At 50.7% G+C, this 25,856-nt stretch overlaps 2 protein-coding genes across 7 annotated transcripts in view; one reads left to right on the top strand and one right to left on the bottom strand.

Annotated features, from left to right (window-relative positions):
- Positions 1-24,530, top strand: part of ASTN1 (astrotactin 1) — a 73,528-nt gene extending 48,998 nt beyond the window's left edge. For 2 of the 4 annotated variants that reach the window (XM_074546338.1, XM_074546339.1), the window contains exons 17-23: positions 196-464; positions 1,364-1,497; positions 1,853-2,004; positions 2,328-2,463; positions 2,573-2,673; positions 3,154-3,337; positions 8,105-11,847. In XM_074546338.1, the coding sequence (XP_074402439.1) occupies positions 196-464; positions 1,364-1,497; positions 1,853-2,004; positions 2,328-2,463; positions 2,573-2,673; positions 3,154-3,337; positions 8,105-8,339 (1,211 nt within the window). In that variant the 3' untranslated portion in view covers positions 8,340-11,847. Of the gene's footprint in view, positions 1-195; positions 465-1,363; positions 1,498-1,852; positions 2,005-2,327; positions 2,464-2,572; positions 2,674-3,153; positions 3,338-8,104; positions 11,848-15,328; positions 15,480-16,022 lie in introns of those variants that run through there. The other 2 variants (XM_074546340.1, XM_074546341.1) reach the window with 2 other exon arrangements.
- Positions 15,292-25,856, bottom strand: part of PAPPA2 (pappalysin 2) — an 89,063-nt gene continuing 78,498 nt past the window's right edge. For all 3 annotated transcript variants that reach the window (XM_074546334.1, XM_074546337.1, XM_074546336.1), the window contains exons 21-22: positions 19,623-19,721; positions 15,292-16,471 (exon numbers count right to left, since the gene is read on the bottom strand). In XM_074546334.1, the coding sequence (XP_074402435.1) occupies positions 16,397-16,471; positions 19,623-19,721 (174 nt within the window). In that variant the 3' untranslated portion in view covers positions 15,292-16,396. The remainder of the gene's footprint in view (positions 16,472-19,622; positions 19,722-25,856) is intronic.

Genomic DNA, 25,856 nt, shown 5'->3' with positions numbered 1-25,856 from the left:
GCCACGGTGGGCTTTTTAGTCCTGATTCCTCCTCTGAAGACCAGTAAGTATTTAATCCCTACAGAGCAAAAGGATGCAGGCGGCTCTTTGGAAGCACTGCCTCCCTCCTGGGTGGGAGGCAGAGCTCTGGCCCCTCATATTCCACTACCAATGGCCTGGAGCACACCCTGGTGTCACTTTTCCCCGCTTCTGCAGGCAACTCTCCCTCGGACGAGTCAGAGGAGCGGGAGCGGGACCCCAAGGTGCTGACGTTCCCCGAGTACATCGCCAGCCTCTCGGAGTCGGGCACCAAGCGCGTGGCAGCCGGCGTGCGCATGGAGTGCCAGAGCCGCGGGCGCTGCCCCTCCTCCTGCCCGCTGTGCCACGTCTCCTCCAGCCCCGACGTGCCAGCCGAGCCCATCCTGCTGGAGGTCACCAAGGCAGCCCCGCTCTACGAGCTGGTCACCAACAACCAGACCCAGCGGGTGAGCAGCCACCTGGGCACGAGCGGGGTCAGCCCTTGCCCCTTGGCCAGCCCTGCTCTCCAGGGTGGATGGGCTGTGCTGAGCCCACCAGGTGATGGGTGAACACAAGTGGTGGTGGGATGGGAGTGCTGGGGAAGATGAAACAGGAAAGCTTTATAAATATGTTTGCCTGGCAAAAGATTTTGAGGATATAGAAACTATAAGCAGGATTGAAATGAAAGCAAGCTTTGAGATCCCTTAGTTACTGAACAATGAGAAAACAATGGTGTAGCCAGCTGAAGGTAATCCCCTTTTGATGGAACAACACTGTCTGCCTGCAGACAAGTCCAAAGGTCAGAGCAGACCCTACTAGCTTGGCAGAAGGGGCCCAAAGAGGAGTTTTTAGGGTTTAAAATGTAACACAGTATGGTAATGTAATGATTCTTATAGGCTGTATAAATGCTATAAGATTTGTATATTGTATTAAATTAGTTAGTAAGAATCACAATATTCAAGACAGAAGAAAAGTTATTGTATTGTAACAAAAACTTCGCTCTCTTACCCTTTTTACTCTCTTATGCTTTTGCTCTCTTACCTTTTTATGCTCTCACCCTCTCATCCTCTCTCCCCCTCTCTTCTCTCAGGCCTGCTCTGAGCTGTCGCTGGCAGCTCCCAGCAGGGCCCTGCACCCAGGCCCTTTGCAATAAACCCCAAATCCCAAAAGGCCCCTGCACTCAGGCCCTTTGCAATAAACCCCAAATCCCAAAAGGCCCCTGCACCCAGGCCTTTGCAATAAACCCCAAGTTCCATGACCTGGCTGCAGAGATCTCTCATCTCTGTCTGTTCCGACTGTGCTAGCCCCTGATGCTCCTACATGGGAGCTCACCTGCCAGTGCTCAACCCCTTCTCCTGTCCCCCAGCTGCTGCAGGAGGCCACCATGAGCTTGCTGTGGTGCTCGGGCAGTGGGGATGTCATCGAGGACTGGTGCCGCTGCGACTCCAGTGCCTTCGGGGCCGATGGGCTGCCCACCTGTGCTCCTCTCCCACACCCAGTGTAGGTGCCCAGCCTGGCTCTGTGGTGTGGTGGCTCTGTGAAGGGGTGGTGATGGCCAGCAGTGGTGGCAGGGGTGCTGGGGCTGTGTGCCTTTGTGGGGCAGGTTGGCAAACTGATGGGAATCGAGAGTGCAGAGTTGCAGTGTCTTTTCTTAGTTCAGCTGAGGACTGTGGGGCTGGTTGTGGATCCATCCTGGTAAAGCAACCCTAGGAATGAGTCCTTTGGACCAGCATGCCCAGAACCTGGAGGGGAAAGGGAGGAGGAGTAATTTATCTCCTGAGGTTGCTGTCTCCTGTGAGTTAATCCCTTTGAATCCCTTTTGTTGTGAGAAAGTAATGCAAAATCTGTCCCCCAGCCTGCGTCTCTCCACTGTGCATGAGCCCAGCAGCACACTGGTGGTACTGGAGTGGGGCCACTCGGAGCCCCCCATTGGGGTGCAGATTGTGGACTACCTCCTCCGTCAAGAGAAGGTCACTGACAGAATGGACCACTCCAAGGTGGAGACAGGTGAGTGGGGACTCCCCTGGTTCTCCAGGGACAGTGGGATGGAGGTGTTAGAAGAGAGCCTGTCTTTGTCTTTGCAAGGGGATGCTGCAACAAATCAAATATCCTGGGGAAGAGAGAGCAGCCCTTCTGCCCACCGTGCTGTAGAAAGGGGCAGCTCCATACCATAGGGATGAGCTTTTCTGGAAAAGCAGTGGGTCCAACTTTATGCCAACTTCATGCCTTAGCCTTGTTCCCCCTTGGCACCAGGCAGTGTGGCAGCAAGGCACAGGCTCTCCACAGCCCCTGTGCCATCACCAGTGACACATACTCCTCTCTCTCCCTAGAGACAGTGCTGAGCTTTGTGGATGACATCATCTCTGGTGCCAAGTCCCCCTGTGCCATGCCAGCCCAAGTGCCTGACAGACTCTCCTCCACCATCTCCCTCATCATCCGCTGCCTGGAGCCCGACACCACCTACATGTGAGTGCCCTGTGCAGGGCTGTGGCAGTGCTGGCATCCTGATCCTGTTTGGTGCTGCCTGTATTTCCATGTGGAGCCCAGAGCTTTGTTTTTCCCCCTTCTCATCCAGGTTCACGCTCTGGGGAGTTGATAACACAGGAAGACGTTCCAGGTCAAGTGATGTGACGGTCAAGACGCCGTGCCCTGTGGTAGATGATGTGAAAGCTCAAGGTGAGATGGAGGGAGCTGCTTGGGACAAGAGTGGGTTCCCCCTTCCAGCAGGTTCCTGTACATGTCTCATGTCCTGGCCGTAACGTCTCCTTCACCCATAGTGGCCCAGGAGTTGCCACACGTGTGCAGGGCTGAGATGGAGGCTGCAGGAGGCACAGTCCTCTCTGCAAACAAAAAGTGAATAAATGGTGTTTCACTAACACTACCTGATGGCATCACCCATTTGTTTTCTTAATTAGACCAAACTGTGGGAAGCTAACCAGGGAATGCCATCAAGTCTCTTGGGACCTTGTCCCTGGACTGCGCCCAGGGAATGCCATCTAGTCTGGTGGAACCTTGTCCTGATGTGATGTAAATCATTACTTAGTGGACAAATCTTGGTTCTGGTCCTGGCTTCCCTAGAACTGAGCTTTACCTGTGGCAGGCTTTATTCATGCTTTTCCTTGCACCCGACTGAACACCCCCTGTCCTTCTGCCCAGAAATAGCAGACAAGATCTACAACCTCTTCAATGGCTACACGAGTGGCAAGGAGCAGCAGACAGCCTACAACACCCTGCTGGACCTGGGCTCCCCCAGCCTCCACCGAGTCCTCTACCACTACAACCAGCACTACGAGAGCTTTGGGGAGTTCACCTGGCGCTGTGAGGATGAGCTGGGGCCCAGGTAGGCTCGGGAGCTCAGCTGGATAAGCAGGCAGGCCTGCCCAGGAGCAGGCTTGTCCCTCAGGGATAGTGGTGACCAGGAAGGCATCTCTTCAGCAAATCTCATTATACGATGATGGATGAGAGACCTCAGAGTGTCACAGTGGGGTTTCTGTTTTGCTGGATGCTGTGCATGTGCAAGGACCACTAACAGAACAAGGTGGAAAGTGGCTGACTGTTGTCAACCCAACCCTGCTGTCCATCCCATCAGCCCTGTCCTGTCTCTGGAGTCTGGCCTGACATATTCATGCTATAGAGAGTGGCTAAAGGGTGGGATTCTCTTTATTCTTTCACAGCTGATGCCACAGGCAAAAAGGCAGAAGGTCTCAGAAAAATAACACACCTACAAGGGATGGAGATTGGATTCTGCTTTCTGCCTTTTCCTGGGCTTTGGCTTGAGCTGAATGCACCTCTGTGTGCTGAACTCTGTCAGCCTGTGGTCCCCAGCAGGCAGAGGACTGACTTTAGGGCTGAATTGTGCATTTCCTCACTTTTGATCCACATCTGTGGTTGTGGGGGGGGGTGACACAAGTGGTTTTGGTGCCCAGGCAGTGCTTAGCTGCCACAGCAGGTTTTGGAGGAGGTTGTCCTGAGCTCTTCCTGTCTAAAATAGTCTCTTTGTGCCTGGGTAAGCACCATGTCTTCTCTTCAGGCTTCTCCAGGTTGCTGAAGCGCCCCCCAGCTGCCTGAGAATGTCCCAGGCTTGTGGAGATAGCCAGATGTTCCCTTCTCCCCATGTCCTTCAACATCTGCTTTAGTCTGTGTGGTTTCCCAGTAATGTGGGTATTTCCAGTCAGTTCAGCAGGCTGGGCTGAGAGATTGCGTGTGCTGCAGTGGTGTTTCATAGCATCTGGCCTCCAAACAACCAGAGCTGTGACCTCATCTGGAAATCAGGGTTGCTTTCAAACCTACATCACCAAGAGCTCCTACGTATGGAATTCATGGCCTCTGCCTTACACTGTGCCCCACACCTCCTCTTGCTGGTCTCACCACTGTCTGTCTTCCAGCACTGCTTCTCCAGGCGGTCACTTGTGTACTTCTAGCAGAGGATAGATTCTCCATGTATATTCTGTATCCTTCAAGCCTCTGCTAGGCAGTCAGAGAGACTCAGCCTGTGCCTATCTTGCACTTAGTGCATTGGACTTGTCTCCTGGCACAGCTTTGGAGCGAAACTCTGAGGAGGCCCTCTATGCCCTGGAGTAGAGGTGGGTTCTCTTCTCTTTTCTCTCTTCCCATTTATGTCCTAAGAAATATGAGCTCTTTGAGGCACAACCTCAAAGCTCAGTAGGATCATTGCAGCACATGGAGTGTTTTTAGGGCAGAGGCTCCCAGCAGCTCCTCTGCCCAGGGTTGCCTCATTCCCCTGACACCCAGTGGGATCAGCAGGCTTGGACTTCAGTCTCACCTTTGTCTTGATCCCAGCTGTGGTGATGCCGCTCCGTCTCCATTTCCAGATGTGAAATCCAGCCCCAGTTCGCACAGACCATCTGACATCTGTTGTGGTGATTTGCATGAGGAACACATAAAATTCCTTACGTGACAGACTGGAGTCATCACGGAGCCGCTGCCCTCGCCGAGGCTGAGCGCTGCCACTGCTGCTCCTGCTCCAGTGAGCACCAGCTGGGACATGGCGTGGAAGCTGCCTCCTCGAGCCCCACAGGGCAGAGGCATTGCCATGGAGCAGCCAGGAATGCCACTGAATTACCCAAATGATGCCATTTTCTGTGTGCATCTACGAGCCAGAGGGTTAATTGCAGCCTCTGGAAAGGCTGGAGCACTCGGGGTAGGATGACGCAAGTCGCTGATGAAGTGTTTGCAGCTCGCGCTCCTTGGAAAGAGGCACTGAGGCAGCTGCAGCGGGCTCTGGTGATGACAAATCTTGGAAAGCAGACCTCCTGTTTGATCGTCTGCGAGGGCGAAGCACCCAGACTGGTGGTGACAGGACAAATCACTTGCAGATGACATTATTTAGCCAGCAGACAGTGTTTGTTTGACTGTTGCTGATGCTCCTTTGAAGTCGGGGATGCGGACCCACGCGACTGACTCTACCATGTCCCTCCTCCTCCACACGTCCAGGGCACCTCCTACTCTGCTCATTTGTGGCACACTCAGCTCCCTTCTTGGCAGTGCTGGCTGCTGGACCGAAGAAGCAGAACTTGTTGTGAGTGCACTGATAACTTGTCTGAGGCTGCGAAAGCAAATCGCTCCCTCGTGGTCCAAGAAGGGCTGCAGAGTGTCCTGGTCTTTGCAGAAGGAAAGGAAATGGAGACAAAAAGCAAACAGTGAGTGGAAGCTGGATGTGATGCAAAGCCTAGTGAAGTCTGGTGGTGCCTATGGGCTTTGAGCCAAAATCTGTGGGATAATATCAGGCCTTCCTGTGAGGGTACCTGTAATGCTGGAGGAGGAGAGGCACTCGTGGCACCTTGCTTAGGTGTCAGATGCAGACACCAAGACAAGTGAGAGCTTGGCTGTTTTCTATGGCTGGCCAGCTTGGGTGGCTGTCTCCAGAGCCAAAACCATGCTAACCACCTTTTCCTCTCTGGCATGCCCTGGACATGCTCTGGGGTGGCACTTGTCATGTGGCTGCAGAGCTGAACAACCTTTCAGTGGCTCCAGATTGGGCCCTTGGAGCTGCAGTCACATCCAAAGTTTTCTCTTCAGGAAAGGCAAGCTTGGCTCTGGCTGGACTTGGGGTAAATTAATTCCTCTTCAAATAGCTCTGCCAAGAAATTTCTGGCCTGGAGGGAGGTATGGAGAGGCAGTGATGTTCCTTCATGGTTGGTACACATATCCTGGAGCTGTCAAACCATCCCACCCTGCTTATCCTAAGTAAGAATGTCCAGTAATAATGCGATTTTTTCCTTTCAGAATCATGATTTGTGACTGCTGCCAGTTCTGGGCTGAGCAGATGCTGAGTTAAAGCTAGTGAGGGGCTGTATCTTCTTTTCCTTGACTATTCTAACCCAGCAATTGACCTTGTAGCTGGGTAGGAGATTTATCCCAGCTCATCAGACACTTAAACTTTGGTCTGGGTTTCCAGGCACATGAGGTAACTTCAAGATGCTTCATTTGAATCCATTGCCTCCACAGTGGCCACATTCCCTGGAGATCACCCAAAGCGTGAGACAAATTTAAAATTAACACAATGTGTTTTATCTGTACAAACTGATTTTCTTGATAAAAACATTAGAAGCACAATTTTAAGAGGACAAATTTTAAGAGAACACAGCTTAGATCATGTTTGGCCATGATCCTCTGTGCTCTTCCAATATCTCAGCCAATACAAGAGGCTGGTGATTTAGCACTTCCTCACTACCAGGACAAGCCTGCGCTGAGGCTATGATGCCCTGGGTGTGCTGGGTGTCTCTTGCAGAAGATGGATTCATCCTGGAGCTGCTCTGCCTCTGTCACCTGACCTGCTCTCAAGGCTGCCTTGGCTGGGTTGTGGCTCTTTACAAGCTGCTGCTGCAGTGATTTGCCTTTCCTCATCTTGCTCTCCAAAACTGGAAGATACAAAGTGCACATGAAAAGAACCAGGGAGCTCTGCCACATCCCCTGCTCTCTCAGAGCTTTTTGGATGGGTTTGATGTGTGCTCCATTGTATCCCTTCTGGTTTGCAGGGTCTGCTGTCCATCTTTCCTAAGCTGTTCCTAAATATTGTGAGTCATGTAGCAGGAGTGTCATTCACTGCACTTATGTCTTGTATGGATCATAATTCTTATCTCACCTTCAACCTTCCATACAGACCCTCACAAGCCAGGCATGACACGCTGGTTTGGATTTTTTTTTCTCTAAATCTCCCTCTTCTTCAGTGGTATCCTGTCTTGCTGCTTGCAATACTGTGTGCATTTCTGGCACTGGAGAAGTTGAGGATGCCCCATTCCTAGAAATGTTCAAGGCCAGGCTGGGACTTGGAGCAACCTGGTCAAGTGGAAGATGCCCCTGCCATGAGACAGGGGAGTGGAACAACATGATCTTCAAGGTCTCTTCCAACCAAACCATTCTGTGATTCCTACACCAAGCCATGAATGACCAGTATAGCTCCTGAATATGCAGCACATGCACTTAATGGAGAGGACACACATGGTGACACTGTTCTGGGCTGGCCATATATGTCATGCCTGACACTTCTTAGCTTTTATCCCCACTGCCTACACTGCTATTGGCTCTGTTTCCCATCCTGTAATATTTGGGATCCCGTAGCTGCAATAGTGACTGGTGGTGCCAATTGAGTCCTTGGTGATGTCGACCCAAAGGCTGCAGGGGGTTTCACAGCTGCACCTGTGACTTTCTCCTTAATAAACTCTCAGCAAACCTGGCCTTGTTGTGTGAGTGGTACAGGGTGGAAGAAGAAGAGGGGACAGGACAGGGAAGTGTGAGTCCCAAGAGCAGTGCAGCAGGTCCAGCACTGCCATGGTGACATGAGCATCTCTTCCCTGGGCAGAGAATTCTGTTCTCACATGGATTTAGCTGGCAGTGCTGCCTTGGGAATGGTGTGTCCCCACAGCCCCACCATCCCTCCTTGTCCTGGCAGCTCCTTGCAGCTGCTCTTGCATTATCTCTTCTCCCTCTAGGAGCTCCCATGGTGTCCTTAACTGTCTTTACTTTTCTCTCCTCACTCATTCCTCCCGCCCTCCCTGCCATCCTCTCCGTGGTGTCTCCATCACCCCTGCCACCCCTCGCTGTCCACCGCCCCCCTGGCATCTCCCCTCGCCCGCCCTCGCTGCAGGAAGGCTGGCCTCATCCTCTCGCAGCTGGGGGACCTCAGCAGCTGGTGCAATGGCCTCCTGCAGGAGCCCAAGATCAGCCTGCAGCGCTCCTCCCTCAAGTACCTGGCCTGCCGCTACAGCGAGATCAAGCCCTATGGGCTCGACTGGTCGGAGCTCAGCCGCGACCTCAGGAAGACATGCGAGGAGCAGACGCTGAGTGTCCTGTACAATGACTATGGTGACAAGGACTACTGAGGCTTCTGGGCACCTGCTCTCAGGCTGGCCTTCCCATGGGCCTTCCTGGGGGTTTTACACATGGACCCATGGAGGGGAGGGTGTCACTGATGTTTCTGGAGAATTTGGACTGGGGAGCAAAACCGGCTGCTCTGTGCAGGACTGACTCAGTATTAGTTTCTTCTTCAATTTGGCCAAAAGCCTTTCTAGTTAGAAGTCTTGTGGGACCCAGTTTTCTTGGTTTTGTTTTATTCGTTTTGCCAAGAGGTTCCTCAGCATTGGTGGAGAAGGCAGGCTGGGAGGGCACAGCCCTCTTCTCCTGCCCCATCCCTGCCCTGGCTGTGAGGGCTGACTCCAAAGGTGGGCAACACCAGTCATGGGAGAAACGTGGTGACACAGCCAGGATGGGAGAGCAGGTGATGCAGGCAAAAATGGAGGCAGGGCATGCAGGTCAGGTTGAGATGCTTATGGTTATGGCTGAGCTGATCAGACACTTGAAGGCCAGCGGGGCTGGGATGGGGTTTTTTTGCAATTGTAAAGCATGAGGTCAGGGTGACACCTGAGAGAGCAATGGTGCTGTTGGTGGGCAAAGCTGGTGTGGTGTCATCAGGTGGGGCGAAGAGGCAGGGGCATTGTGACCCCATCTCCTCAGGTTCTTCGGCCATGGCCAAAACCCACATGTGCTCCAAGATGCAGAGTCCTCCAGAACAAAAGCAGCTTGGCCTCAGGGCCAGTAGTCAGCTGGACATCATGAGCTTTCTTCTTGAGGAACCACATTCCTTGGAAGTCAACCTTAAAATCTTTTCTATTATGTTTTTTTTTTTACCCACTGTAATAAAAATTTAGAAGCAACATCAAGCTGCTGCTGAGGAGAACTCAGCTAGGAGAGCAGCAGCCAGATGACACAGACAAGATGTTCTGCACCAGACACTTGCAGCTGTGGGATAGCCAGGCTCTGGCTCTGGTTGGTGAGGGGAGAGGGATGCAAGGTACCCCAATGCCTTGGTGCAGGATGGTGCTGAAGGTTCTGATCCCAGAGAGGGCATGGAGGACAGGCTTCTGGGGGTATTGCTTGCCTGTGTTCAGGCTGACATCTGCTTCTTCCTCTGTAACTTTTTTTTTTAAAGCTCGAGAGCTGGGGTTGTACTGGGACACTGGGTTTGGTTTGGAGTAAACGATTCTCCAAATCCCTGTCCCTGCTGATGATGTTGGAGGCAGAAAACAGGTTCCTTTTAGCTTCAGCTTCCTGCCTGGTTTGCAGAGGAGGCACCTCTGGACTTGCCAGCTGTGCACCTTTGATCTAGACAAGACCAGAGCCCTACAGTGGGATTTTTACGATGCCTCCAGAGAGAAATTTCCTTTTCATTTTTTTTCAGTCTTGGCAGGAACAGTCTTCAGCCTGTCTCATATGATTTTCTGCCTCATTCCTCCTCCTACCTGCCAAGGACATGGCTTGAATATTTGTGTGGTGCTGAGAGGGAGGCGGCTGTGCTCTGCACCCCGTCACTGCCGACAGCACTGCAGCACCGGATTCTCCCAACAGCAGCTCTGTATCTTCCTGCAGGACCACACTGTGCTTTGCTCTCTCCTTCTCATGGGCAGACATCTCTCCAGGGGCAGCTGGCCTGGACTGGGGAGCTGCTGGGAGCAGCCACCATCAGTCAGTATGACCTGGGCATCCCTATGTCATTGCTGTATTGTGTGTTTGGCAGGGGTCATCAGACAAACGTTTGCTCTGTGCAAGAAGGAAGTCTTCTGGATCCTTTTGGATTTTTCTCATGTGTTTGTCCTTATATTTTGATGTGCCTGATGCTGCCAAGGGCTTAGGGCTCAGAGTGAGACCAGTGCCACCTCCACGCACAGGTATAGATGGGCAGGTGATCTGTACTGAGTCATCACTCCTTTTCCTTTTAGCAAGGCTCGTGGCCAAGACACTTCTGTTTATCCTTTTGCTTATCCCAGCAGATGCTGAGACAACTTTTAACTTCTGGCCAGGCAGCCATCCAGCCATGGGCAAAGGGCACCTCCGCTCAACGCCTCGAAGGGATGTTTGAAGGAAGGCTGCTCTGGCCCAAACACCAGCTGGTTTCTCGCCAAGTAATACCGTGTACATGGCCTTTATGTGAAATGCAGACTGTTTTCCTTTGGGTAGCAGACTCCTCTCTTTTATTGCTTACTAGGTGCAGCAGCAAGGACAGGAGCAGTGCTGTCTGCCAGCCACTCGCTGTGACACTGCCAGGAAAACCCTGCACACCCCATGCATTCACACCTGCCTAGGTTACTTTTTCATCTGGCCCCAAGATTTACACCGAGGCTCTGCAGATATTTCTGTTCTGCTTCTGTGCTGACACTTCAAAGCCCTTGCGTGGGCAACCAAAGCCCTGCAGCATCATCAGCCAGCTGGGCTGGGCTCTGCTCCATGGGTCCTGGCTTCTCCATGGGCTGGGCTTTGGAGAGTGAGGGGAAAGCCATCCCTCCTTTGGGGTCCTTTGGCAGCACCCTTGCACAGCTGGATGGGGCTCAGCACCCTCACCCTGTGACAGACTGTGCAGGCTGCTGGCAGGGCTGTGCTCTGATGATTTGCCCACCGTGGTGCCCCTGCAGCTGCTGTGCTGGCAGGGCCTGGCAGCCTGGCACGTCTGTGGGGCCATTTTCACAGTGACCCTGGCTTTGTGAGGGCTTCCTTCTTGGTTTTCTCACTCTAGCTTTGCAAGTCAGAACCTTGCCCAAGCTTGGATTTTCTTGCCCAAGTCTCTCATCTACCACACGAGTCCCTCTCAGACAAATGCCAGCAGCCACCATGGGGTACCAGACCAATCCAGCATGGGGGCTGTCCCTTGCTGCAGACCTGGCCTTGGTGAGATGTGCTGTGTGGGGCTTGCTCACCCAAAACAGGCGTGCCCTGGTCTAGTGGAAGGTGTCCCTGTCCACGGCAGCAGGGTTGGTACCCAATCCTCATTAAGGTCCCCTCCAACCTAACCCATTCTGTGTCTCTGATTCCTGCAGAGCTGACACCACCCACATCTGCTGCAGGGTCCTACTGTTGGGCCTGCACAATATTTTCTCTTGGACTCCTGATTCTTCCCAAACTGCCAACAACAGGAGAACTGCTTTCCAACCATTTCTGCAACCTCCTTCACCCCCCCTGCCCTTTCTTTTTGTTTTATTTCTGCATTAATGAGCAATCATTCACCTGAGATGAACCTCTGGGTCGTTAACTTTTCTTTGCTGCGTCCGTACCCCTGTAATAGCATTACTACCTTTTCCTTGTCGTGGAGTTATTTAACATATAAAACAGTTTGGTCCTTTTCTTTACAAAGATGGCTACAATTCATGTTCCTTGATGTTCTATTAAACCTCTAATGTGACGTTTTACTACTGTAGATTGAAAGTAGGGTGCTTTAGGGTGAGATAGCCGTGTGGCAAGAAATACAAAACCCTTCTGGATTACTTAAAAAAAAAAGAATTTAAAAAAAAGGTTTTAAACAACAGCAACAAAAATCATTGTACCACTATGTAAAACTCCAGATGATAATTTAACTGACTATTAAAAGGAGCTGTTAGTAATCCCTGGCTCTGGCAAACTGGAGTGTTTGTTTATAGTTTTGGTCCAGTTGATGTCATCTTTGGTTGCAGATGAAACACTCTCAGCCTTTGAACTTGGGTGAGTCTTCACACAAGTTTAGCATTAGCCTGTCTGCCCACTGGGTTAGCCAAGTCCCAAACCACTCAGCACACACAGATGGAGCCGTGTCCTGAGCCCTGTCCTGCCCACCTGCTCTGCTGGACGTGGTAAGGTAAAGAAGTCTCCAGCTATCCCTTTTTTGGGGAAAAACTGCATTTACACATCCTCAGCAAGGGTCTCTCAGCCCTTGATTTGCAAACCTACACAGAGGCTGGGAACTTGGAAGCAGAGTCCAAAAAAGCCAATTTTTTGTATATAAGGTGATTTACCCGCCTTTTAGCCATTCTTTTAGTATGTAAGGTGGATGGGATGGTGCTGGTGCTGTCTGGTGATCAACCACCCCTGGAGAATGTCCTGGTCCATCTGGCAGACTTTTGACAGAGGACTAGCAGCAACATGAGTATTAATGTCCCACAAAGAATGTGAAAAGCAGTGCCTGAACAGAGGTGAGATCTGCAGAAGATGCCAAAAGCCACTTACACTGCTGTGTTGTGTCTAATGGTCAGGCTATCAGGACAGGTCCCATGGCCAAGCCCAGTGTGCATTGCCACCTGCCCTGCCAGATGGGTGGAAGACCCAGGGACAGCCTGGGCAGACAGACAGGCAGACAGGCAGGACACTTGGGAGGGACACAGGGGGGGATTTAGGGACTATAGCACACAAATCCATAGGAAACCAGACTTCATCAAGTCTCACGGAACTACTTGATTTTTCTTTTTTTTTTTTTTCTTTTCCCAGTGTTAAATTGCAGGAAAATGAGCTAAAAATACACTCAATACTTTCCTTCTGCTATTTTCCATGCAGTTAACCACCATCTCATTGCACAATAAGCTGTGGCTATAGAGTGAGATGGAGGAGGAGGAGGAGGAGGAAGGGGAGAGGGTCTGTGTGGCAGCAGGGTGTGCCGCTGCAAGCCTAAATTGCTGTGTCAATATCTCAGCACAGCTGGCTCATCACAAAATCATCTCAGGGGTCATCTGGTTTGCAATCCTCAGGGGTTTGGAGAAAGCCACCCCAAAAAAAGGGTGAAGTGGACTGCAAGGGGTGCATCACCAGCACATTGGTAGGTTTTTAGGAAGGGTTTGGTAAAGTGTGTGTTTTGGAGGGTTGCTGTTGGCTCCTCTGCCTGATTTGGGGAGCTTTGCCCTAGAGAGGACATTTGATGTCACCAGGAGATGCTGTTCCTCCTCTGGGAGTGAGTCCCTGTGCAAAGACCAGACATGATAAAAAGACTGAGGAGCATCAGAGATGGCTGGAGGAAGACGAGTGGGGTGTAAACACAGGGCAAGGACTTTTTGGTGTTTCTCAGATCACAGGTACAAAATTTTACCTGGTCACTGAAGAAAACAAGGTAAAAAAAAAATTCCCCAAATTTTAAAGCAACGTTATTGTCTTGGGTTTTAACTTTCTTGCCAGGATTTCACATGGTCTCTGGCTCTAGTGTGGGCCACCTTCTGCTCCCTATCACCAGGGATGTGAACATACACACACAAACACAGACATTTCCCTTAATTTTAAGTGGATTAATTATAGAAGGTGTCCAGTTTGTAGCACAACCTGGAGAAAACCTTCTGTAAAAGTGTTCTTGCAGCTGGTGGCACAGTAAAAGCTGCCTGGGTGGCAGCCTTGAATTATGAGGTGGCATTGGAGGTGAGTGTCCCCCCACACCCCAAAACCCAAAGGAAATCTCCAGTTGAGCTGTGACTGTTCTGGGAGAATCTCTGATTTGAGAAGAGAAGAATATGTTGGACCAAACCACCTCCCTGGCCCCCTTCTGGGTGAATCAAAGAGGCAGGAAAGATGGAGGATGAGAAGATTATTTATTTTTCATAGATTTTTATAAAAAATAATTATCAAATACAAAAAAATAAAAATAGCAGCAGCCTCCATTGTGAATAAAACCCTAAAGGGGACAAAAACCGCTCAGTGTCGCTATAGAAGAACAATATTTCAGTATGTAGAAGCTGTCTGGTCATAAGAAGCACAAATGTCTACCAGCCAAGCCAGCACTTCCTGTCCCAACCCCCCAGTTCCCCTGTCCATGGGGCACAGTCCCTTCCCTGCACACACAGGTGAGCAGAGGAAAAAACCAGGATTTTCATGCCAAAAGGATACAAATTTGGTACATAAACACATAGGCATCCAGGTAATGCTGAGACCAGGCAGGGAAGGGTTTGTCATGGCAATAGATGCTGAAATTCTGCTTCTGGATGTGATGTTCATCCCATGTCCCCACCTGTGGGGGCTGCCAGAACCCCACTTCTGCTGTGTTGGAAGCCCTGGATCTCCCCTTTAATGCACTGGTGGAGCAGCACAGGCTGCCCAAGCTGCACATCCTGGGGTGGAGGGCAGCTATTATTATTTGAATTTCCTTGGGTTGCTTGAGGGTTGTTTTTTAATTGAAAAGTGGATATCTGACAAGATATTGCTGCTATCTGCCCAAGTGACAGTGAATTCTGGGGCGGTGTCCCTTGTGCACGATGAGAACAAAAGTGTCAGTGTCCCAAGAGGAGATGGGGCTCATTGTCCCCCACCTCTCCTCAAATCTCTGCCTAGGCCAGGTGGATGGGGACACTTGGGTTCAGGAAAGGGCTTGGAGAAGGACAAGGCATCTCCTGCTTGGATGGATGCTGGTAGGATGTCCAAGCCCCTCTGCCCCTACTCAGGTCCTCAAGTAAAACACAAGCATAGGAAATTCCTGACACAATAGGATGGGGTAGAGCTAGTGGAAGCTCTGTTTCCAACGATGCCTTGAAAATTCCTGGTCTCTCCACACCGTGTCACCCTCTCTCCACCACTCCTTCATCAGACAAACTCTGACTGGAAGCCTGTATCCAGCAGCACAGGCCATGCAGGCAGGACAGAGCCTGGAGTCCTTTGGTCCCAGCCTGTGCTCACCCAGGGACATTGCCTTCAGTTCCTACTCTGTGGTCCCTTCTCTGCTCTCCTCTCCTCTTTCTACCCCTTTTCTCCGCCTCTTTACAGCACAAAACCATCAGTGATAATCCCAGCTGGAGCCAGGCACCTTCCCTATTGCTGCCTTTATGCAGCTGGGTCCAAGCTGAGCTTCTGGGAATTAATTATGGGGGGCAAAGTTTCTTGCTGGGCTTCTTTGAGGCCAGAACTAAATCTGCAGATTTTCACTTAGTGCCTACAGGAGCAAGAGCCTCTAGGAAGTCAGCAACTGTATGTCCAGCCTGAGGGGCTGGGACAGAGATAATAATAAGGAATACTAATACTAAGGAAAATCTCAATGAGAAAAGATAATTCTCAAACTCTCCTGACAGGTTGGTTTTTTTTTTTTTTTGGTCTTTTGGCATTACAGGGCCTAGTCTCCTCTGAGAGCTGCTGACAACACAACTCAGTTGGAGCTTAGATGTGAGGGAAAGAGAAGGACCACCAGAGCATCCTTCATTCAAGCTACAGCTACACTGGTTTGGCTTCTACACCCAGCTGGGTGTGCAGTGGCTGGGGGAGTGAGACAGAGAGGGAGAATGCTGAGTCTTTGCTCCTATTGACCATGCAGTGATCCCCATGGGCACATAACCCTGCCCAGAGAGCTCTAAAATAATGTGTGATGGATGCCTGTGGTACCCTTGGAATCTGTTGTGCTCACTGGGATGATTCAAGGGCACAATAACATTTTTTCTCAACCCTACAATCCTGATCCAGATCCACGCCCTAAGAAGAACAAGGCAAAGCACTGGCAAATACCAAGGGCAAAGCTTGGTCCGTGCCAGATGCCCAAATCACCGTGAGGTGGGAGCCTCCCTGCCTGCTATGGCCTGGCTGTTTGGCTTCTCTCTCCGTCCTCCTTCCCGTTCAGCAAGGAAGGGGAAAATCCCTGCTCCTCCTGCCCTGACCTGTGCTTTTCCCAATGGTTTGTACTTTACAGCAGCATGGGTGTGTGATAAAGGATACCCTTTCTCAGCTTCATCGAGAGCAAAGAAAATATAATATATATTTATATATATATTATATATATGTATATAGATATAATTAAGTTTAAATATTTGCAGAGAGATCACAACTACCTCGACCTTGCTAAAAGAAGTCTGTACAGCAGAGAGGGGTGAATAGTGACAAAGACAGACACCCAGGAGCCGCACCAGGACACGCAATCCATGGCAGCCCCCGGGCTCCCGGCGTGGACGGGCCCTGGCCCAGCGTGTGGCTGAGGCGGCCCCAGACCGCGGCCTGAGCGCCTCGTGTGGCTTCTGGAGGGAGCAGCGACGGCGAGGGGGCCCCAGCCCGCCCTCCGGGGCTCCTCGGTGGGCTGGAGCCGTCCCCTGAGCCGCAGCCGCCATGCCCCGCCCGGCTCTCCCTCACGGCCCCGCCGCCGGCCCTCGGCTCCCCCGGCGCTGCCTGACCCAGAGAGGCCCTCATGGCGCCGCTACTGGTTCTCCTCGGCCGCCGGGTCGCGGCAGGTGCACTCGTCCTGGTCGCAGTCGGCGGCAAACGGGATCACCTGGGGGAGCAAAGTGTCATGTGTCATGTGTCGGAACTCAGTACATCCCTCCGGGTGTCCAGAGTTGCCGAGGACCTTGTTGGGGGGCTCGGAGACCCTGGTACGCAGCCCAGAACACCTGTGGGTTTGATTATGACCCGTGGAGCAAATTACCAGCTTTGTATGAGGACCTGAAAGTCTCAGAAGCTTAAATAGTATAACAATAAAATTATCACAGGGTGAAAATGTAGATTTTAGGATTTTTGGTATGGAGGTTTTGGGGACAAGATGGAGGAACTTGGGTGTGTCTAGTCTTTCTTCTTCTTCTTCTTCTTGGTCTCCATCTTCTGCAGTAATATTGGCACTCTGGGATTGGTTTAGAATAGAAGCTCACTGTCTAACATAGGTGATAGGTATTGGAAAGTAACTGTAAATATGTTATACGTAGTTTGTAGTATAAAAAGACATCACCGCCCCGAGGGCAGTCAGAGTGCCTGTGGCGGCCCTGCTGAGTGGATCTCGGTTGGGCAGAAAGAAAACTGTATAGATAAGAATTAATAAACAACTTCAAGACCGAAAACTGAAGAGCTCTGACTCGTTCTTTGGACACGTGGGCTGAAACAGAGACCTTTCACACATCTCAGGGCAGCAATGAACAACTAAACTCCGAGAGTCATGTAAAGTAATTCATGCTTAGATGGAAAATGTATGAAATAAAAATTGTAAAATAAATTAAACATCCACCGAGCCTCTGACCAGGGAGACAGATTACCACACGGAAGTTGCGAAACTCCTGGTGGCAGCGGGCATCAATGCATTGTTAACAAATAAAAAAAGAACGTGGCTGGTTCGCAGATGGGCTTCCCCTGGAACCACACAGGAACACCCAAAGATGATGAGCACTTGATAAGTATCATCAATCAAGATAACTAAAGTTGTCAAAAACATATATCTGAATACACAACTTCTCCTGACATGATCAGCACCCACCACCAACCAAGAAACAGCAACTGTCCAACCCTGCACAGTAAAAAGAAACTTCATACATATATGGGGTGACAAAAGAAATTGGGGCACCTCTGCCTCAGGATAAAAAACTGTATAAAACAGCCCTGCTGGAAACGGCATTGGTGAACAGAAGGATATCCAAAGCAATAGAGGCTGGATCTAAGTTCACACAGTGCCGATCCCAGGCCTAACGCTGTCTCTTTGGCTGTGGTTTTTGAGGAGCGTATTTTGGTCGCAGAAATAAAATCTTTCACATTTATTGATTTGGCTTTCTTGTTGATAATTTATAACAAAACGGACAGCTCAGCTCTGCCCTGGGATACCCCTCTGTCCCCCCAAAAGGCCTCTCCACACTGCTGTGGACAAACAGACATTTTGGACTGTGCCCTGTTGTTGGCACTGCCAGGCTCTGTGCTCACTGAGCAATGGGCTCTGATACAACCTGTCCCCAGCTGAGCTTTGTTCTTAGCCTTTTCCTTTTTGTTAATGTGTTTAGAATTTTGCAGCGGGTTGAATCTTGTGCCCCAAATGTCAAACCCTGGGAAGAAGTGTCCTCTGATGGGTGTAAGACATTCAGACTAGGCCTGGCAGTGGTGAGGCACCTTCAGATTAAAGTTTTACTTTGGTCCCTCTTAGAAAACCCCCTTCATCCACATCTGAACTTGTGGACCTGTCAGCTACTCCTGGCTCTTCCAGCAAAACACAAAGACAACAGAGCCTTTTTTTCTGCAGCTCTTAGAGGAACTCGACCAAGCTCTCAGCTGCAAAGCTGACCAGCACACTGCCCAAGGTGGGTGCAGTGTCCTTGTGCATTGTGGATTGAGGAAAGCCAGGCAGGATGGAGGCTCTGTGAGCAGGAACAGCCTTCCATGGAGCAGGCAGTGGGTTCACCTAGGGCCACTCACAAGCTGTGCAGCTTTGAGACATCCCAGGTGCAGGTTGGGAGGCTCCTTTCACATTACTTTCTCTACAATAACTGCGTGTGACAGAGCAAGCCTGTGTCCCCTTAGCTACTGGTAGCAGAGAAAGGAGGGAGGGCATACACTGAGCAGCTGACTCCTGGTTGACAGTGGCCTGGTAATGAGCCATGGGAGCTGAGAAAACAGTTTTCTTCAGAGGTTTTATACACACCAGGCTTAGAGCCAGGAGTTTTTCTTACTGTGAAAACATTTGATATTTCACAGACTGGATCAGCAAAGGAAGGGCTGGAGTGCTTTGGGGATTTTTTGATGTTTAAACTCTGTATTTCTCCATCTGCCTTAACAGGGATGTGCTGGAGGCTTATTGAGTGGAAGATCTGGGAACCTATGGGGGATGCAAGCTGGGTCTGGGAGCCATGGGACTGAACCCCCCCACTTTCTGCTGTGAACCCGTCCTTTATTTTGGCCATGCTTTGCTCTGAGATGTCATGATATTGTTGTGGGGATTTCACTCATCACTTGGGTGTAAAGCCTCTTCTTTCCTATCTCAAGTGGATCTTCCCAGGATTTTATTTTTCCTTTTCTCTGTGTATGTATGCGTGATGAAAGGAGAAATGATTCAAGCTCCACAACAAAGATGAGAAGATCCAAATTCACATATTTTCGCAGTGAGAAATTATTTCATGCCCTGTGATTTGTTTTGCTGTTGGATATGATTAGGAAGAATGGGCTGTGAGTGCTGGATAGCAAGTTAGGTGGGAGGGAAGATTGTGATGGGAGACAAAGAAGGGTCTGTGCTACCCCAATGCCAAGTTGCTCCCTCTATACTATTCTTCCCTCCTTAGAGAGGGAGGAAAACATCACTTGTAGCAGATGCCAGTGGATAACAGCAAAAATCCCCTGGGACAACTCAATTACACAAGGTGACTTTTGACTCACTATGTCCTATGGAAGTCATTTCTTTGGGACATGTTTCCCAAAACGAGAGGAAATCCCATGAACCTCAGTGGGAGCTGGGCTGAGGTTTCAATCCCACTGGCCTGAGTCCAAGCCCCGCTCTTAATCAGTGCAATGCTGTCCATCAGCTTCAGCTGGCTTTGGTTTAGAACCGTGCGTTTGTTCTCTGTTCATGGGAGAGTTACACTGCAGGCTCGGTTCCACAGCCAGCAAAGCCAAAGAACATAGCTAGCAGTCACCCCTGAATCCACAGATGCCGGCCAAGGGCACGGGAGGTGCTCTCTTACCTTCCTGGAGGACAGGGTGGAGGAGCAGCAGTCCCCGCCGTCATACTGGCAGTACGCCCGGTTGTTGATGGTGTCGCACCAGCCGTCTGCTTGGAAGGGCTAAGGCAGAGGAAGAAGGCTCTGTGAAAGGTTGTTCAAAAGCATAAGGTTGCCCCCAAAAATGGAGGTCCCAGGTCCTCAGCAGGTCCCACTTTCACCATACACAACCCCCTCTTCAAAGCGAAAGGGCACCAGATATCCTAGCTGGTATGGATGGAGCAGCAGATGCTCCAAGGGCAGCAGCTAGGGAATCGTGGAATTGTGTCAGAAGTGTTAAATGGCATGAGCAGCCATTCAGAAAATCAGTTTATTGTTGTTTAGTTACATGAGTCATCTGATCAGAGAAGAAGCACTGGGGCTGAGGAGCAGCCAGCGATGGCTGAAGAACTGTCCCGTGCAAGGGCTGTGACCAGCGCCATGCACGGGAAGCACTCACAAGGAGGCGTCAGGAGCGGTCAGCAGCCAAGGTTTATTTATCACAGACCTACACCAGCACTGCCAAGCAGCCACTGAACCAACTACAGGATGGAGAAGCCATTTCTTCATAGAGTGATTAGTAATGAACTGCTTCTTTCACTTTGGGCTCTGTGATTGTACTTACTGGCCCAGCAACCATGGCTGACCTCCAGGACGTTTTCCATCAGAATCTTGGAATCACTGAATGGTTTTGATTGGAAGGAGCCTTAAAGACCATCTCATTCCAACACCCTTGCCATGGGCAGGGACATCTTCCACTGGACCAGGTGTTCAAGCCCTGTCGGATCTGGTCTTGAATATCTCCAGGAACGGGGCAGCCACAATTCCTCTAAACAACCTGTGACTGTGTCTCACCACCCTCAAAAATTTCCTTCTAATATCTAGTCTAAACCCACCCTCTTTCAGTTTAAAGCCACTACCCCCTATCCTGTCACTCCATTCCCTTGCCAAAAGTCCCTCCCTGACCCTTGTGTAGCCCCTTTTAGTCCTGGAAGGTCCTTTAAGGTCTCCACAGAGTCTTCTCCAGACTGAACAGGACTCTTGGTGGAAACCTGACTATCCTGTTGCTCATGGAAGCAGCTGACCCATTTCATTGGATCTGGTTGGCCCCAAACAACAACCAGAAATCCCAAAAATGCCCAGACTTAGCCTTTGATGATGGACACTCACATGTAGCACCCTGAATGAGAGCCTGCTGAAAAATGTCACTGCACCGCAATAGCCCTGCATCCACTGTGCCAAAGCCAACATGTGGGCCTGGTGATAATACCAGTAATTCACATGAAAAAACCATGCCAAAACCAGAGAACCCATGTGGCTTTTTGTCCTTGTGACTCAAAAGGAAGAGAAATGGGCTCAACACAGGCTAATAACATTTTAGGAAGTAGCAGCAGGGATTATGGCAAACCACCAAGTCTGGTCTCTGCTATCAGTAGCACAGGCCACAGGCCAAATTCAGGCAGCCACAGAGAGATCACATTAGCCTGGAAGATTTTGGAAGAGCACAAGAAAGAGCACACCTTCCTACAGCAGGGAAATTGAGGCACAGCCAAGTTAGGTAGCGCATTCCAAAACAAGAAGAGATTTTACTCCAATCATTGCTGTCACAAACCGCGTCCAGAGGAGACCAGGGTGCAATTTCTTCAAGGCAACAGTGATAACACTCATCTTCTACTAAAAAGCATCAGGTGGATCTTAAATGATTGTGATCAAAGAAGGTTTCTTAGAGCAGCTCTGAGCACCGGGAGGGCCAGGGCAGGGATGTCGGGGCTGGCAGGTGCCAGGATGCAGTCGGGACTGGCCAGGGCTGCTGGCAGGGGAAGGCTCTTCTGGGTGTGATTTTCTTTTGCAGCCTTCCCCATGGTGGAGTTTTTCCTTGAGCTCTGCTCCATGTGTCATGACTCACTGGCAAAACAACACCCGTCGCTTTGGTAGTTTCCATACAATTATGGGGAGGTTTGCCCATCCCGGCTGCACAGATCTGAAACGATTTCCAGATCTTGCGTGCAAGGTGGGGGGAGGACAGAGGCAGGGACAGCAAGGGGAAGGGAGTCTCCCAGTCTCTCACTACACCTATCAGGGCTAACTGCCCCCTCCTCTCACCCAGCCGGAGCCCGTACCCCACCCTAAACAAATACAGTCTCCTATGGCAACACTTGGGGAAACTTAACAACTCATGCTCCAAATTACATTGGAAAAACACATGAAGGGAAAATAAAAAATGACTAATTGGACTTGAGGCTCAGGAGAGCCAGGCACAGGGTTTGGGGATTTCTGTCCCTGCTCCTTGCTAGTGTTTGGAGAACATGGTGACTCCTGTGCCTCTGCCTTACTGAGAACCTCCTCCATGGATTTGTCTTTGCAAGCAGAAAGAACAAAGTAAGGTGCTGGTTATCCTCAAGGGCACAGGAGCCCTTGTACTTGCATCAGTCTCATTTTGGCCTTGAAGGAATCACAGCAAAGGATGACACAGGCAATGCAATCTGCTAAGGGCAAGTGATGTGAGAGAGCAGAACCCATACAGAGTCTGTTCAGCCTGTGCTGGAGACCTGTGCCTCTACAGAAAGCAATGCCAGCTTGGGAGAAGGCAGTTTGCTCACGTCTGCAACTCACAAAAACACCTGATGATGTCTTAAGATGCTGTCAAGAAAAAGGAAAACACCAATGCCCAGCTGTGCCACATGAAGGTGATGGATAAGATCCAGGGAAATGGTCAGCTGGGTCTCAGCTGCCAGAATACCCATCCTCCACTGGTGGGAGGGGGGTTGAGAAGTCTCTTATAAACAGGGAAAAAATGAATAAGGCGACTGCAGCAGCCGCTGTGTGCTGTGCTGAGCGGTGGGGAGCTGCTGGGCCAGGCGTGCCACCGAGGCAGCCAGGGAGACGGGCTGTGTCAGCGGCTCTCCCGCTCGCTGGGCCATCCATCTTCCTTGTTTGTTCAGACAGGAGCTCCAGCGGGGCGTGTGGCAGCACGTGGAGGTGCAGCAGCTGGCACTGCCGGGCCGGAGCCCTGCGCTGCCGCCGCAAAAATAGTAACGGCAAATCAAGGGCTTGGCAAGTGAAATAGGCTAAAAAAACACAGCCTCTCGAAGCTGGGAGCAAGCACAGATGAAAGAGGAAAAAAAGAATCGAAGAGGAAAAAGAATGAAGAGGGAAAAATATTTCAGGCAAAGGAAGGATGTGAGAAGGGACTGGTTAGATCCCAGTGCATCCCAGCCAGAAGCATCTCTGAGTGCTCAGTGGTGGGGTTTCTCTCAAGGATGCTGGGAGATGTCCTGCACTGTGCACACAGTGTTTTTCCACAACCCTTGAAGAGTCCCCAGGCTGGCTCCATGCCTGGGGCTGTTGTCCTGCCCAGCAGGGAGTCCCCAGTGCCATCAGTGAGGCAAGCAGGGTCCAGGCATTTTTCTTCAGATCCACCGTACACAGTTTAATTCAGTGTGAAGGAGCACAAAAGGGTGCAACAGGTGAGGGATAGGTGGATCATGAAGACTCAATCACAGATCACATCAGTGTTGGACATATTTCAGTGCTACACATTATTTTTCAGGAATGCAGGTTTTGCTCTGGTTGAGCACACCTGAGGGCTCAGCACCTTGCTTTTGGCCATGCCCCATTCCAGATGCTTTGGAGGAAGGTGGAAAAAAGAAAAAAAAATCAGCATTCACCTGGCCAACTATGTAACTGAGGAGCTGAAAGACTCCTCTGATCTGCCACTGAGATGGAAAGTGCTTGTCATTTCTATCTGTACACAGTCATTGAAAAGCTAGAGTCCAGTCTCAGGAAGTCAAGTCCAGCCTTCAGAAGCCAAATGCTTTCTCCCAGACTGGTCCTGGGCTTTGTGACTCTGCTGATCCGTCCAAGGAGGGTGCATAGTTTGCTTTCATGGAGCTTCTAAGTCAGCGTGAATTTTGGTGTAATTTTTCCCTTTGGGAATTGGTATTCTGGGCATCAAGCTCAGACTGTTTGCATGCTAATTCAACCACGTGGCTGAGAAGATGCATGTGTTTTTGCTCTCCTCAGCTGTCACTTTGAAAGCAGCCCCAGAGAAACAGAGGAACCACCATTTGGGCAGGGACCAGCCCTGGAAAAGCTGCTGCTGCTGCCCTCAGACTCATGCCTTGTGCATCAGCTTCACCACCGGTAATTCTGCTTCTGGGACCCATGAGTCACTAGTGGTGGGAAGAGGAGTTGGAAACCCCATCCCTGTGGTGGCAGGGGGATGTCAGCCCAAACCAGGCTTCACAGAGCTACAGGACATGAACCTGAGGTGCCCCAGAGAGTGCTACAGCTGCAGGGGTCCCAGGCATGCAAGAGAAGCTGTGTCCCAGGTGAAGGTGCTGCCTGTAGCAGGGAGGAACAGGCAGGATGTGTGGGGACAGGAAAGAATGGACAGGATGGAGTAGCCCTTGGAGAGGCACAGGGCAGCTTCTCCCTGCTGGATGTCTCCCCTTCCTCCCCACCTCAGTCACTAGCAAGATCTCTCCAAAAGCTCTGGGAGGTCCCTGGGAGGACTTGAAGAGTGCCCAAAGCCTTGTTAAACATCTGGTTCACTTAAAGCCTCTATACATCCACCACCCCAGCTGGGGTCCCTGAAAGTTCCCCCTCCCATCCCTGTCCCAATCCCTCCAACATCCTTCCAAACCACTGTTCCCCTGCAGAAAACTGTCAGTCCTTAAAGCCAGAGCTGTGACAGGAGCTGGCTAAAGTGATGCTACAGCAGCACGTCCCCAGGACACATCCCTTTCCTTACACACATCCACGCTGGTGAGGCAGAGAGCCCGGTCATTCTTGGCTCTCCCTGCTTGCCCAGGGAAGTTGACTGGGAATGCAGACTGTGGGAGGAAATGACAATGTTCATTGTTTGGATTAAATATTTTTCTTGGCCCTCTCTCTGTTGCAGTGTCTTTTATTTTATTTTTCCTCCCCCCCTTGACACCCCCAAGCACATTCACTTTCCTTCTCTCTTTTTGGAGGCTCTTTGGCACAAAGAGGAAATCAGCTCTGAAAAACAGAGAGGGACAGAGAGGGAACAGGTTTGGCTTATGCTCAGAAAGCTTTTTGGGATGTTTTTGTGCCCTGAGCCACCCTGAGCAGTGAGCAAGGGCTACCTGGCCCATTGTAAAGAGGGAATCAGGGTGAGCACTACCCAGAGGAAGAGAACTCTAGAAATTTGGAAACAGGAACCTGGGACCAAGTGGCATGAAGAAGAGAAACAAAATCCTACAGACTTAGTGCTTCATTGTCCATTTTTGCCTTGCAGTTTCTGTTCCCTGAGCCATCCCTCTCGCCTTTTGAACTGTGGCAGCTGTCCCTTTGAGGTACATGCTTATTGGAGACATCATGGACCTGCTCATCACCTCAGACATGGACAGAAAGCAAATCCAACTCCCTCGGAGCCTGATGATGTTCCTGAGCCACTTGTCAACTAAGCATTCAGATCTTTTATACCACATCTCAGGTCTCCAGAAACATCTCCTCCAGCTCCAATGTCTTCTCCCCAAGTGTCACTACAGAAACAGAGGCTTGCTGCTGGAGTACATTCTCCATATATCTGAATGAACACTTCAGTGGTGGGCTGGAAGGTTGTGACGTCCTGCTGTCTCATTTCAGCTCATGGACCATCACTGTACTGCCATAGCACCTCTCTGCAGTCTTGGTGTGGAGCTCTAGGTGTTCAGGACACTGGGGTCCCTTGGACATGGATTTCCTGCAAACAGCTGGGTCCATTTGAACCAGTCTGTGCTGAGGTTGTGCAGGATTGGTGTCTGCAAGGGGAATGGAGTGCTCAGAGGCTCCATGGGCTGCTGTCAATGACAATCCTGGGAGAGCAGGTCCTTGCCTTCACAGTGCCTGAAAGTGCTTCTGTGTCCCAGGCCAGGACTTGGCTTGGACACACTTCTGCTGCACAAGTGAGCATGTGGCACTTTGAACCCCTGAATGGGGGTGTGTTTCATTATCCCTCTGCACTGTGCTGCTCAGAGTCATGCTCCTCTTCCTCATGTCTGAGCAGAGAGCCATCTGGAAAGGTCTTTGCACGGTCCAAAGGACGAGAGGGAAGAAAGGGATGAAATGCTGGTGTAGATCACCACATCAGAGCAGATCTTTGCTTCCATCTAAACATCCTTGTCTATGATCTATTCGTGGTGAGTTCCTCAGCCTTGTCCTTTTTACACCCTGATCTAGTGCTAACAGAAGAGAAGCAGGAAAGAACAGGGA

The sequence above is a fragment of the Zonotrichia albicollis genome, chromosome 8 (assembly GCF_047830755.1).
Source record: "Zonotrichia albicollis isolate bZonAlb1 chromosome 8, bZonAlb1.hap1, whole genome shotgun sequence".
Lineage (NCBI taxonomy): Eukaryota > Metazoa > Chordata > Aves > Passeriformes > Passerellidae > Zonotrichia > Zonotrichia albicollis.
The sequence above is the reverse complement of the archived record's forward strand: the minus strand, read 5'-3'. Positions and strand labels throughout refer to the sequence as shown.